This window comes from Epinephelus fuscoguttatus, linkage group LG6 (genome assembly GCF_011397635.1).
Source record: "Epinephelus fuscoguttatus linkage group LG6, E.fuscoguttatus.final_Chr_v1".
In the NCBI taxonomy this organism is placed as follows: Eukaryota; Metazoa; Chordata; class Actinopteri; order Perciformes; family Serranidae; genus Epinephelus; species Epinephelus fuscoguttatus.
Window position 1 is genome coordinate 9,169,608 of NC_064757.1, and position 15,668 is coordinate 9,185,275.

The following is a 15,668-nucleotide window of genomic DNA, read 5'->3' on the forward strand; positions in this document are numbered from 1 at the left end:
TCACATAAAATGATCCTAAAGCACAGGACACAGCAAATGTTCTGTGGTGAATAAATGAATGAGTATGAGCTTTAAATTGACAGCTGACAAAGCCAACACAATATCTTCACAGAACAGCAGAGCAGTGTTTGTTGCAGTGCCGCGTTGGCATCAAAACCTCACAAATGCTATTTATTTTAACTCCTCGCCAATAAAGCCAAATGCTGCTCTGTAGTTTATAAAATGCATTTGCATTAAAATTGCATTGTGAACACAAGGCTGTTTATGTAAAGCTGCCTTTTGAAATGTACATTTTCCATCTAACAAGACTGGTACGCATCTCCATGGAGACAAACACTAAGTGATGTAAATATGACTTATTACTGCTATGGAATATGTCTATCTGAATCAGTGTCACTTTAAATTCCAACTACTGTGAATGCTTGAGAATTTATGTGTAGATACAGACTTGCAACTTACTGGCACATACTGTACTTAAAACAATACAGCCTTCAGGTTTAAACAGCTCAGCAGCTACACTGGTGTCAATCTACCGAACCATCAATGAAACCTGTGTCAGGCACTCGGTCAGGCACCCACAGATAACCCTCAAATAGTTTATGTAACAGAATTTATGAGGGTGAGAAGAGGAAGGGACACAAAAGCCAATACTAGCCAATCAGAGGCAGAGTAGGGTAAGTCATGGACCTGCAAATGGATGGACCTGCACTTGTATAGCGCCTTTCTAGTCATCCAACCGCTCAAAGAGCTTTTTACACTACGAGTCACACTCACCCATTCGCACACACATTCATACACTGGTGGCCAAGGCTACCATACAAGGTGCCACCTGCTACTCAGTTTTTAACACACTCAGACACTGATGGAATAGCCATTGGGAGCAATTTGGGATTCAGTTTCTTAAGGATACTTGGACAAGCAGACTGGAGGAGCTGGGGATCGAACGGCTGATCTTCCAACTAGTGAACGGCCCGCTATATCTCCTGAGCCACAACTGCATCTCTATCTTCCATAGTCTGAGGGTCCAGTGACATCATTCTGCATATTAACTAGATATGTTCTTCTGTTTAAGAGAGTGCTTATAGCAGTTGTACAAATGAGCTTTTGGTCCAATGAGACATCTGTGATTGGAATTATGCAAAGTCGGAACAATGAGCAGCCTACCACAGCAGAGGTATGGCCACATCACCCTTCTGTAGTTTCAATGGATTGCTCTAACACTGTATGGTGAGTGATCTGCTCCTGCACTGTGAAGTCTGACATTGAAAAACCACGGGCATATGCAAAAAACACATGAATTCCGATATGACTGTTCTCACGGTGGTCACATGGCCAGTGGCTGGATATATTTCAAATTAGGACCATTAGGATCAGGATTTTCTGAATAGTGACAAGATGGTGTTACAGCCCTGACGAGAAATCACTACCTGTTGGACAAACTAAATCCTTTCTCTTACGTGGCTGCTGTTTCCCCCATTCTTCAGTTGGTCCAGTCCATCTCAAGTGTTTGCAGTAGGATATGATACTTGAAATAGGCTTCCAAATGCCAGATGTCGTCTGGCCCGTTAATTTACAAATTCCATCGCCCTACCACAAGATTCAGCTCAAGCAAGACAAAACCTCTGCAACAGCTTATGAATTTCAGGTACTAGTATTTCATGTGGGTGGGCCACAGGTGAAACAAAAAAAAAGAGAGGAAATAATGTCCAAAATGGGATTTGGAGATCTGTCTTACCAAAAAAAGACACACAAACACAGAATCTTTTTTATCGCCTTGTTAATCAACTGTTTTTTTGATGGCACAAATGCCACTGAAAGCACAGCAATGGGTCGCTAAAAAACACCCATATTTGGGGGCAGAAATGCCATTGAATGGAATGAGGGGTTGCTAAAAAAACACACATGTACGGGTAAAAACACCACTAGAAATGCAGCTATAATTCGTCAAAATAAACTTCTACATTTCGGGGCAGAAAGGACACTGGAGGCACACTAATGGCTTGCTGAAAACACCCTCATCGGGGGACAGAAACATTGCTGGAAATGCAACGATTGGTCACTAAAAAACACCCATATTTGGGGGCAAAAATACCACTAGAAATGCAGCTAGGGGTCACTGAAAACCTTCTATTTTTGGGGGCAGAAACACTCCGGAAAGCGCAGAGATAACTTGCTAAAAACACCCTCATTTGGTGGCAGAAACACTGCTGGAAACACACTAACAAATTGTTAAAAACACTCACGTTTTGGGGCAAAAACACCACTAGAAATGCAGCTATAGGTCGTTAAAAACCTTTCACATCTGGTGGCAGAAATGCCACTGGAGGCACATCGATGGCTTGCTAAAAAACTCCACATTTGGTGGCAGAAATATTGCTGGAAATGCAGCAAGGCGTCGCTAAAAACATCCAAATTTGGGGTCAGAAACACTGCTGGAAACACAGTGACAAATCAGCAAGTGGTAATTCCTTAATGTCTAGCTAATGAAAAAAAAACGTTTTTTATTGTTTGTTGGCTTGAACAGTGATCCACAGTAGTCTGCAGTGGCCGTGTCGCCTAGATGTCTTGCCATCCACCAACCCCTCCACCTCTCAAACAAAGTCAGCTCATACACGTCGCCACATAACAGGACGCACGGCTGTTTAATAGCTGATAACAACAGTCATAGCATACTATTTGGTGTACAAGGAGTCTTCTAACCTACAATGCTGATAACCACTACTAATGCCTATTCAATAGAGTAATAATGCTTAAAATAGTCTAAATCAAGACGGATTTACAAAACTTTTTGAACCAACATTCATGGTTCCCAGATCTCCTAACATTTTCTTTACGCTACCAGCAGGTTGATATGTGTGGTTTTGAGGAGAATGTGTTGATCAGATTGCCATGCAGTTTTTCCAGACTGTCATGGTCTTTGTGAACTTTGGTGATACCCTAATTGGATGTAATTAGGCAAAATTTAAGTGTTGTCTCTGATGTTCAGAAGCATGTAATTTTGAAAACATTCACATGAATCGACAGGGGAATGCAGAGTAGAAAGAAGCTTTAATCCAAAATTAGCTGTAACATACTCATTTTGATCAAACCATTTAACTTAAAAGCTTCTATTGTAAAACTGGGTTAACTCTGAGCTAAAACTGAAATTGAAGAAATGTAGAAGTGTTGCATTGTAAGCCTCTATGCTCGATTGCTTCAATCTCTCCTCCTTTTTACATTCCAAACCAACAATCAGAAGTCTTTACCCTCACATCTGGTCAGACAGCAGAAAGCCTATCAGGCCAATAAACCGCTGCAGTGTGTGGATATGTGTGTGTGTGCGCGCGTGTCCTCTGACTAACCAGCTACAAGGCTGCCATTATGAAATGTGGCATGTGTACTGTCTCCTTGACTTGATGATGATAAATCAAGACCATCAGGCTTGGATGATTCATACCCTGGTGTACTGATGATTCTCCCAAAAAATGTTCTTCTCAGACATCAATGTCAAAAAAATTGTAAAGCTTCAGGAAACAGCCACAACCCTCTCAGAGTGGTTTTTCGTGTGTTCTCGGTGTTAAGCACTGTGTGTCCAAAGCTCATGAATACATCTCTGTGCATGAAAATAAGGCACATTTTTTATCTCGCTGATGCCTAAACCTATAATACAGAAAAGCGAGGGCCTTTTTACAGAGTTTAAAGTGTCCTTTACGCAGCAGGTGCCCACCGAGTCGACACCATCTGCCTCTTGGCGATGGCGATGAGCCCCGCCTTCTGAACTGAGCTGAACCCTCTATCAAAGCACAGAGGGGTGTTAAACAGTATGGCTCTAATGATGCACTAAATGGGAGGAAAGGGTTTCATTCCTTTATGCGCCTGCTGGGTTATCTATGAGACTGGAGAGCCATGGTGCAATAACACAGCCTGATATGAATGAGGAGTCTGTCACCTCGTATTGAACGTAAATACTTTAGGTAAAACTGGTGGGCGAATGGCTAGACGAATGGCTGGGACACTATGCCGTAAAAGCAGTAAGAATATTAAATCAGTGTGATTATACTTTGCTGGAGGAGGATACTGTACAGAGAGGTCGCACTGATGAAGATAAATGATCTTTGCTTAGGTCTTGTAATCATGTGCCTTTAATTCCTGAGTATTTGCAGAAAATTATTTGCCAGAGTTGCTCTGCTTTGTCTCTCATTTTCTAGTCACTCTCAACTTTTGGGCATTTTTAACACAAGAGATTTTACCCGTAGATACTTTAATAGTCTACATTTTTCTTACTCTTACTGTATCTGTTATCTTTTATTTATTCCAGTCTATGAAGTGCTATGCTCTTGCACTACACAGAAATTGTAGACTATATTGGGTATACAAAGCACCAGATTTTGACTTTGGACATGTCCATGTTGATATCGTAATGATGCATGACGAATCTGCTCAGAGAACAAACTTCATAGTTTCCCTGATACTGTTGCGATCCTTAAAGTGGTGATTTGTCCTCATGCAACCCATGCAACCACAAAGGTAGTATGTTCATAACCCCTGAATACAACCAACATGAGCATGTCCTAAATTAGCGCCTCTATCAGTGGATGACAGAATAGCTTGTATGACTTTTAACTGTTGCAGTATTAAACACATGGTTATTGCAAGTTGCAACCTCTGAGGCTGGAAACACAGAAGTGCCAAAGACTACAGTACACTGAATGGCCACTTGGGGCTGGCTCCATAACAGAGTCAATCCTCAGTTAAATTCCCAACTTTACAGGAGAAATAAACATGTTTACTGCTTGTTGCTTGGCGGTCACTATAGCTAATTTTAACGTTTATGACAGCTGTGTGGGGCGGATGAATTTTTATGTAACTCACCAGTTTACACATAGCTTGACTTAAAATAAGTTTCCTACTAACATAAAATGTTTACTGTGTTTTGATTGCCTTTTGATTTCACTGTTCAGGACATGAACAGCGGGGTGCAAGTCCTGTGTTGGTTGGACCAATCCACCTCCCCTCCATCCCACCCAAGGTGGATTTTAGCGTGCTTATTACATCATCTGACTTTTACATTTGCTTCCGTAATAATAACTGCAGCCAGGAGAGGTTGCTGCCTAACATAAAACGTAAATATGGGCTGTAATTTCTGCTTGTAAAAGTGACCTATATGGTATTTTAAACATATCCGCATACAATGGTTTGTATGACATTTAACAAATTAGCATAAGCATTAGCATTATACACTTAACGTAAAGTTACGTAGGTTAGGTTCAGGAAGAGAAACATGTTTGGGCATTGTTAGGTTTATGCAAGTTAAGTTATAGGTTTTGAAGCAAGGTGCTGACAGCATACCTTAAAATGACTCAAAGTTCACTTAGTCTCACATGGTTCCAAACCCCGATCTCCTGGGGCACTTCTTCCTTCACTCCAGTCAGTGCATTGATCACGTGATTGCAGCTTTCCCCATTACACGGGTTATACACCAATTACCTGCTCATGATTACGTGAGATATAAACGAATTGTGGTGCATTACTTTTCATAGGCGTACATAAGAACAGTGCATGAGACCAGCCTGGGTATTTTGTTGGAGGATGGTTTTGACTTGTGAATTAAAGTCAATATTGAATGTAGTAGTTCTAGTGGTGATACTACTAATTAGCTACCCCCTCTCCTAAAGCTCAGACTGATAATAATAACAACAACAGCAATGCTACTACAACAACAGCTACTACTACTACTACTTATCATAATAAGAATTATCTATCTATCATCATCATCTTAAAAATGCTGCAAGCAGAAAGTACAGTTAAGTTGTTGTTTGGGAATCAGTAATTGCCTCCCTTTTGTTCTTTGTCATCTCAACCAACAGTAAATATTTCAACTTCTTTGAGCTTCTGTAGCCTTTAAATTCTCTCTTCACATTCTGTCATCTCTCTCTGCTCTGCTTGGTAATTGCCTGATTGTTATTGTTGAAACCAAGAGCTTTGCTTTCAGGTTCTGCCTCATATGCCAGAGGTGTCTAAACAGCTTTGATAGAGAGCTGCACTTAGTTCTCTGTATATGTCAAGCTACCAACTGTACTTTTCTCCCTGACTAGCAAACTGCAGGTGGGTCTCCTGCTGTGTGTGTGGCTCTTTCAATCTGAAGCTTAGTGGGTTGGCTGGAAATGTAATGGCTAGTTTGAGTCACTGAAATGAGTTGCTAAGGTGTTTGGCAGATGCACACCCTTCTCTCTAAAATGTCCTATAAGCAAGGCATTCATTCCAAAGCAGCTCCTGGGCTTCTGTTCTGTCGCTGACCTTTGATCTACTTGCAAAGGGGACTACAGGGATTAAATTAAGTCTGACAGTTTACATTGGCCTATTAGTTGGCGAGGTTGACCTGTAAGCACAAAGGCACAGATTCAGATCCCACATAATAGTCAGTTGCTGTGGATGAGAGCATCAGCCAAGTGCTGAATGTAAAATATAATGCAAATGTAAACTCTGCTGTGCCTGTGGCTCAGCTCTGAATCACTGAGGGCTGAACTCACAGTATAAACTGAGAGAAATATGCTGACAGTCAAGACTCTATACGATCTCTCTCCACCATGTTTTTCACTGGAGTTGCCACTTTGGAATGTTGACTGGTGTAATGGAACGTAATGGGACAACTCTAAATGTTGACTTAGGGTGAGCTGAGCATTCGGGGGTTAAAACTGAATAAGTTGATAGTGCCGTTTTGTGTCGGGGAGCGCTCAGTGCAACGCGGCACTCGTTCGGGGTTAATGCCGTCATCCATGCATGAAGGCACAAGTGGGCAGCCACGAGGAGAGCAGGCTCTTTAATCCATTTGCCAAGTAGAATTTAGGTTTTCCTCTTCAGGCATTTAATGGAGATAACAGCTTGTTATTCAGGGGGCTGCAGTGGCAGGGCCGCAGTCATTGTTACATTGCTGCTGATCAGTGCTCATTAAAGCGCTCACATTCATCTGCTGGCTACAAATCTTCACTTAAAAAAGTCAGCTTGTGTGTTAAGGCTGTGTTGATGTGCCATTAGTAGTCTGAATTCTTGTTAAAAAAAGAAAGAAAGAAAGAAAAAAAAATATGTATATATACAGTACAGGCCAAAAGTTTGGACACACCTTCTCATTCAATGCGTTTTCTTTATTTTCATGACTATTTACATTGTAGATTCTCACTGAAGGCATCAAAACTATGAATGAACACATGTGGAGTTATGTACTTAACAAAAAAAGGTGAAATAACTGAAAACATGTTTTATATTCTAGTTTCTTCAAAATAGCCACCCTTTGCTCTGATTACTGCTTTGCACACTCTTGGCATTCTCTCCATGAGCTTCAAGAGGTAGTCACCTGAAATGGTTTCCACTTCACAGGTGTGCCTTATCAGGGTTAATTAGTGGAATTTCTTGCTTTATCAATGGGGTTGGGACCATCAGTTGTGTTGTGCAGAAGTCAGGTTAATACACAGCCGACAGCCCTATTGGACAACTGTTAAAATTCATATTATGGCAGGAACCAATCAGCTAACTAAAGAAAAACCAGTGGCCATCATTACTTTAAGAAATGCAGGTCAGTCAGTCCGGAAAATTGCAAAAACTTTAAATGTGTCCCCAAGTGGAGTCGCAAAAACCATCAAGCGCTACAACGAAACTGGCACACATGAGGACCGACCCAGGAAAGGAAGACCAAGAGTCACCTCTGCTTCTGAGGATAAGTTCATCCAAGTCACCAGCCTCAGAAATCACAAGTTAACAGCAGCTCAGATCAGAGACCAGATGAATGCCACACAGAGTTCTAGCAGCAGACCCATCTCTAGAACAACTGTTAAGAGGAGACTGCGCGAATCAGGCCTTCATGGTCAAATAGCTGCTGGGAAACCACTGCTAAGGAGAGGCAACAAGCAGAAGAGATTTGTTTGGGCCAAGAAACACAAGGAGTGGACATTAGACCAGTGGAAATCTGTGCTTTGGTCTGATGAGTCCAAATTTGAGATCTTTGGTTCCAACCGCCGTGTCTTTGTGAGACGCAGAAAAGGTGAACGGATGGATTCCACATGCCTGGTTCCCACTGTGAAGCATGGAGGAGGAGGTGTGATGGTGTGGGGGTGTTTTGCTGGTGACACTGTTGGGGATTTATTCAAAATTGAAGGCACACTGAACCAGCATGGCTACCACAGCATCCTGCAGCGACATGCCATCCCATCCGGTTTGCGTTTAGTTGGACGATCATTTATTTTTCAACAGGACAATGACCCCAAACACACCTCCAGGCTGTGTAAGGGCTATTTGACCAAGAAGGAGAGTGATGGAGTGCTGCGGCAGATGACCTGGCCTCCACAGTCACCGGACCTGAACCCAATCGAGATGGTTTGGGGTGAGCTGGACCGCAGAGTGAAGGCAAAGGGGCCAACAAGTGCTAAACACCTCTGGGAACTCCTTCAAGACTGTTGGAAAACCATTTCAGGTGACTACCTCTTGAAGCTCATGGAGAGAATGCCAAGAGTGTGCAAAGCAGTAATCAGAGCAAAGGGTGGCTATTTTGAAGAAACTAGAATATAAAACATGTTTTCAGTTATTTCACCTTTTTTTGTTAAGTACATAACTCCACATGTGTTCATTCATAGTTTTGATGCCTTCAGTGAGAATCTACAATGTAAATAGTCATGAAAATAAAGAAAACGCATTGAATGAGAAGGTGTGTCCAAACTTTTGGCCTGTACTATATATATATATATATATATATATGTATATAATAGTTTTACAGCGTACTGTGTATATATATATATATATATATATATATATATATATATATATATACAGTACGCTGTAAAACTATTTTATTCCAGCCCATTTGCCAGAATAAAATGCTGACATTGTGCATTGATGTTAACCACAAATAGGTAACAATTACATGTTTTATACATAGGATATCAACATTTCTAAAGTGGCATTGTATTTGAGCTGACACTGTCATTGGGAGATGGTAGGGATGGTGGATGGCATGTCACCTAGGTGAGATGCCTGCCAAGCTGCAGACCACTGTTCAAGACCAACAAACAGCAAAACTGGCTGTTTTTAGTGAGTCACTGCTGTGTTTCCAGCAGCTTTTCAGTCACTAAATGTGGATGTTCTGTACCAACCCATTGTCGTTTTTCCATCAGGGATAGTGCCAAGGGAAGGGTTTGTTTTTTTATGGAGACATCAATGTGTTTCCTGCTGGCATACAAAAGGCAGTTTGTTTTTACCGAGACATTGATACTTTTCCAGTGGGGATTGTGCCCCCAAAACATGGTGTTTTTCTTACCGTAACCAAGAGCTTTTTGTGCCTAAACCTAACCATGCATTAACTACATAATAGTTGCTGACATGTAAAGTTTCAACGAATCCTACATGATAATTTACAAATGTAATGTATCCATGGTTTGCAGAAAGGTAAAAGACCAACACTTATTCTGGTAATTGGGTTATTCTTAAGCAGTGTTTTTCCTGCATCGAGAATATAGAGGTGACCACCTTCCTCAATTTCCATTGTGACCACTTCGGCCAAATTAATACTATCTGTCATATTTACATTGCATGAATTTTACATTGTATTAAATGTAAGACAGCCAGCTGCAATTCTAAAGTAAAATATCTCTAACATAGTGCAAGATTAAAAGACAACATACTGTAGCAGGATGATATGCTAGCTAATTAGCATTGGTTATTAAAGTAAAATAAACAAGATAAATTTGCAGGGATCAGTTTCAGGGCTGATCTGGGCATATTTGATGGGTTGATGTTGCAATCATAAAGATAATCAAAATCTTATCCTTTCTCTACTGAACTCTACTGTGTAGTATTTATCTGGGAGAGGCTGTGGCTCAGGAGGTAGAGCAGATTCAATTTGCAGCTCCTCCAGTCCATGTGTCAAAGGATTGTTGGGGAAGATACTCCTCAAGAACCTCAAATTATGCCAGCAGTGTGTGAGTGTTTGTTAATACCCAATATGGTTGTCTCAGCCAGCAGTGTATGAATGTGTGTGTGAATGAATGAATGTAGCATGTAGAGTAAACGTGTTTTGAGTGGTAGGAAGACTAGAAAGGCACGATACAAATGCAAGTCCATTTACCATCTCAGCCTGCGAGTGTTGAAGTGCTGCTCTCCTGAATCACATCTGAGCTCTGCTGTACACTGCGAGCATATTGTTCCATTATGCAAGTGAAAATTAAATTGTGTGAATGTGAAAAACTTTTTGGTCGCACTGATGATATACTCTGTTCTGACTCATTGGGGCACACGTGTCTCCGTTTGAACCAGTAAAAGCCCTGTAGAGCCTCAATTCTGTGTTTTGTTTTTCCCTTCAGAGGCATCCCCCAGTCCTGTAAAGAGCTCCCCAGAAACGTCTCCCATGACCTCCCCGCGACAGCGCAGAGACTCGGACCGTTACTGCCAGCTATGCAACGCCTGGTTCAACAACCCAGGCATGGCTCAGCAACATTATGATGGCAAAAAGCACAAGAAGAACGCTGCCAGAGCAGACCTGCTGGAGCAGCTGGGAAAGACCCTGGACATGGGAGAGATGAAAGGTATGGAGCGCTGCTGTTGGTATCAATACATTTTCTATACACGGCTAATCAATACATTTTAAATCACAGTCGTTTTTATTGTTTTGTTGATATAAGGCACGTCCAAGAATTTGGTGGAAAAGCTACTTTTTTCATGTAGTGTTAAGGCCCAGACACTACCAACTGACAACAAAGAACTAGTTGCACCAAAAAGCTCCAGTTAAACACACCACAAAGACTACAGCCAACTGCCAACTGACACAATTGTTCTGCGCCTACATGACAGGAAATTACTCTTGATACACAACGCGATGTTAAGAACAAAGCATAAATTTACCATGTACTGGTATGAATTGTTATGAACAATAACACAAATAGTTATGAACCTTTATGCTTAAAAGCTTGATGGCTAAAAAAATATTTATACCGAATATATATATGTATTGTTTCAATCTCATGTCCTCTTGACTTTAGTCATTTGTTTGTTTGCTTTCTTCACTTCTGTTACTCTTATCCTGCAGTGTTAATTTTGTTGATGAAAACTATGAAGAAAATTTTTTGTCAACAACCTTTTTCCATGACAAAACAAGACGATGACAAGCGAAAAATAGATCTTAACAGAAACTAAGATGAAACCTATATTTCATTTTTGTTGATGAGACGAGATGTAACAAAAATGTTTGTGGTGGACTATCAGACACTGAATGCTAAGAACAGCTGTGCTTGCAATTATCTTCAAATGCCGCATGAGCGACAGGCTGGTAAACTCCATTAATAGTCTGTGCTGGGATGTTTCAATAGCCAGCAAAGACACTCACACCAGAGCAGTGTCAGCAGTTGGTGCGCGTTGTGAGGTGTAATTCAGCAGTAAATAATCAGCCATGTGTGTCTGACTGTGGACGGTGGAGCTGTTGAGTGTTTTAGTTACAGCGTTAAGCTGTTAGCAGTTAGCTCCGCTTGTTAGCTGCTGAACGGCAGTGGAGCAAGCAGCCACCGGCCACCAGTCTTCACATCCGTTGACCTCTGCAGGACTCAACTCAATCTGGACTGTCTTAGTAAGGTTCATGGGCTGATGCTGTTTGACAGGCAGGTAGGAGGTGTTAAGGTGTTGAGCTTTTCAAATGACAATCAGTAAGTGTGTGAAATCACCCTCTAAATCTGTCAAAAACTGATGCTTTGTCAGAGCCTAGAAATTATTTGTAATTGTAGATAAAAAAAAAAAAAACCACAGTCTAAATGAAATTCTTTATACAACCTGTCACCTTGATTCTAATTTCTGATACATGAATAAGTCTAACTGACTTAGTTTAAAGATTAAAAATTATATATATATAAAAAAAAAGATGATGACTAAAAGGGGCGGCACGGTGGTGTGGTGGTTAGCACTCTCGCCTCACAGCAAGAGGGTTGCCGGTTCGATCCCGGGCGTGGGAGCCCCTCTGTGTGGAGTTTGCATGTTCTCCCCGTGTCAGCGTGGGTTCTCTCCGGGCACATGCAGATTGGGCACTACTCTAAACTAACTCTAAATTGTCCGTAGGTGTGAATGTGAGCGTGAATGGTTGTTTGTCTCTATGTGTCAGCCCTGCGATAGTCTGGCGACCTGTCCAGGGTGTACCCTGCCTCTCGCCCAATGTCAGCTGGGATAGGCTCCAGCCCCCCCGCGACCCTCAAGAGGATGAAGCGGTTAGAAGATGAATGAATGAATGAATGATGACTAAAAGTTGATTAAAATATCGTGAATTTTCATTGACTAAAATGTTTAGGATTTTTGTTGACTCAAACTATGAAGGATAGAAATGACTTAAAATGACTCTTTATTCTTCTTATATTTTGTTCTCCTGAAAATTATCTGTCTTTTTAGCTGTTAAATGCTCCAGTTGGCCTAGTGTATGTTCACCAGCGAATTGTTAACTTTATCTGTCTGCCTTTTGGTGCTGAGCTGTGCAGTGAGTTTATTGGAGCTTTTTCTTTTAACTGAAATCAGCAGGAACTGTGGTTGATGAGAGCACTGAGACTGAACCAGAACAGTAAAGGTGGGGGTTGTAAAACCAAAACAATGAGCTGAAAGACGATAAAAATACTTTGTGGAGCTGAGGGGAGCTGGTGATAATTCTTTGTGGGTTTTGTACTTGACTTCACTGACATTGTGCATCCAAGTATTGCTGAAATAAAAAAAATATCAGAGCAGTTTTAATGATTGGTCACTGATGACTGCTGTCAGCTGTGAAATCGTTACAGTTTGCTATTCTGCCACTTGGTCGCTGTCAGAAAACAGGTATGGTATTTAAAGGACGTTCAAGTATTGATTCTTGTGATCACTTGTCAGACACTGCAGCCAATAAACAGTTATATGTAAAGTTGATTAGTGGCAGAAAGAGCATCTTTATATTTGGAAAGAACTTTGATCATTTTAGTCCTCTACTGGCAGCCCTCTTGACTGGAGCTGTCAGCTTGGCTCCTTGTGGACTCCACCAGTGTGTCACAAGCTGTTAATTTTACAGAGGAGGAGGAGAGAATGCTCTTGCTTATCCTCTCCCAGTCACAATATGTCAATAACAATTATACAATATTATTCCAGCCGGTGGAGGGCTGACTGCCAGAAGAGCAGAGGAAGCCCAGAGGTGTTATAAAGGGAATCGGTGCGTGACCGCACCAAATGGGAGAAACAAGTCCTCACAGCTGATTGGACACGGAACCCTTACTCCAGGCTTGATTAGTTCTTTATGCTTGTAGGTGTGCTGTGGCTGGTTGAGGGCAAATTGAATGGTTGCAGTCAGTTCAGCTTTGTCATGCTGACTTGAGGTTTTGAGTACGTGATATCTATTTCAGGTATAGTACATTTGGCCCATGGCTGGGCAACATCATTAAACAACATGAAAAAGTCTCCATACTGTAGCTCCCTTTAGTGCAATTTATTGGCACATCCATGAGTGACGTTTCAAAACATCTTGACTTTCAAGTACAGATGTGGGGTTTGACAACTTGGGAGTGAGAGTGGGCTGTTTCAAAAGCAGAGCATTTTGCCTGCCTGATTTTGTAGACTTGCAGATTTTGTTGGTTATTTTTCCTTCATATGTGTGGTCAGTAAGTGATGTAATGGTTTCTTTTTTTTGTCTCTTTTGACCATGACAAATTACAGCAATTTAAATACTAAATGTCAGAGACAAAGGCATTTCAAGGCAATTAATTGTGTTTATTGTTATTTCCTACTTTGCTGTGCTGTAGCCTACAAACAAAGTTAATACTGTTAGAAGTCCAGTAATGAGCGACATGGATGAAGGATTTGTGGCTGTGTGTAGGTTATTTAAAATAAATTCATCTTCATAATTACATTGGATCTTCTGAAATGCGCTGCAGCACATCTGCTGGGTATACAAGAATTGTCTAGAGGCCGTCTGGCAGAGATCTGCACTCTACTGAGTGCACTGTTTTAGTTTGTTAAGAGCTGAATACTCTGCTGCAGCTGATTATGAACTATGCGTAGTTTGATCACATGACATTAACAGCATAAGGTCACAAACCTACAACTGTCATCAGATTTTGGTTATTATGTTGCATATTGCTAAATCCTGATTGGTTCACAGAAAAAAATGAAAAACAGCAATAGATTGAGGGACAGATTTTGGTGTTCAAAGGTCAAAAAGGTCAAGGTCACTATGACCTTGTCCATCACAATATCTCAAAAATGCCTTCAAGGAATTTCTTCAAATTTGACACAAACTAATTGGACTCAAGGATGAAATGATCGGAATTTGGTGGTCAAAGTCACTGTGACCTTGCATCTCTCATTTTGTGAACAAGATATCTCAAGAATACCTTAAGGAAATTTCCTCAAACTTGACACAAACATCCAATTGGATGTCAAGGTCACTGTTTCCTCACAAAACATGTTTTTGGCCGTTATTCAAGAACTCATACACTAATTATGCCAGAATTTCACACAAATGTGTTATGGGATATAATGATGAAGTGAAGATATTTAATATCCAAAAGTTCAAAGGTCAATTTTACTACTTTTACTTATTATGCTCTGCAAAAACACTTTACTGGCCATTGCTCAGAAGAGGAGACATTTGGTCAGATACTGAATTGGTGACTCTGGTCTTGAAACTGCTGCTTGTATAGATCTTATGTGAAGTTATGAGAACTGTAACTGCAACTTGACGGGTTGGCGGAGGATACAACCCTGAGGTGATAATTCAGATTTTCTAGAATATGTGAATTAATCAGGGAATATCCTGTTCCTATAGTTTCCTAAGTATTGATCTCAGTAAGGAGTAGACACAGTCAGTGGTGTTGCTAGAAACAAAATGGTTGTTCAAACACAGTAAATTAAAAACACTAAGCATTACTGGGATTTTATTGTAAAGTCATGAATGAGCACTTTGCTGCAGGATATGGCTCTACACCAAAGGCTCGTCTCCACTTCTCCTCTCTAACTTAAAGCCATTTCTGTCTTTGGCTTCACCTCTTTTGCACTATGCCTGTTTTGCACTGTGTGTTAGGAGGAGATGGATTCGCTAACATCAACACAGTCATTATGGAGAGGCTGAAAATGTCAGTGTGCTCGCTGCACTATTCAGCACTTGGGCTAATGAGCGTTTCTCTCTGGTGATTATCAATTATTAATGAAGTGGCAAATCATCCTATCAGGCAAAACCAGCACTGTGCGCCTGTGGAGAGGGGAATGGGACCACAGCAGGCGTAGCGGGTGGCCACGCAGTCGAGACAGAGAGGAAAGGCAGGGGATGCTGCTGCCGCACCAGCTGCTGGAAAATACACCCTCCACCACTTCAACTCAGCTCTTTATTGTATTTCCTCTTTTCATTTTTCTCTGCGTCTTGTTTTTGCCGAGTTTGTCTGGTCTCTTTGCTCGTCTCCTGCTTGCCTTTCCCTCTCCCTGACCTCCAGCACCGTCCACTTCTCAACTTTCTTAGAAAATGTGCAGTCTGACTCCAAAGATGTGATGAAATATTCAACAGCTCCCATAAAGGAGGAAGTCTGCATATTGTTGTTGTGTATACACTACTGTGCAGCTGTGGGAAGTTAAGGGGAAAAAAATGAGTGGGGGAAAAGACAGAGAAGGAGTAAAGGCATGGGCAGGCCATTAGTACTCCACTGTTCCTGTGTTTGAGAAAGACT

At 41.2% G+C, this 15,668-nt stretch overlaps 1 protein-coding gene across 1 annotated transcript in view; it reads left to right on the forward strand.

Annotated features, from left to right (window-relative positions):
• The window catches only part of zmat4a (zinc finger, matrin-type 4a), a 215,036-nt gene that overhangs the window by 142,255 nt on the left and 57,113 nt on the right, over positions 1 to 15,668 (forward strand). Inside the window, exon 5 of the mRNA XM_049578366.1 lies at positions 10,326 to 10,547. Within this exon, the coding sequence (XP_049434323.1) occupies positions 10,326 to 10,547 (222 nt within the window). The remainder of the gene's footprint in view (positions 1 to 10,325; positions 10,548 to 15,668) is intronic.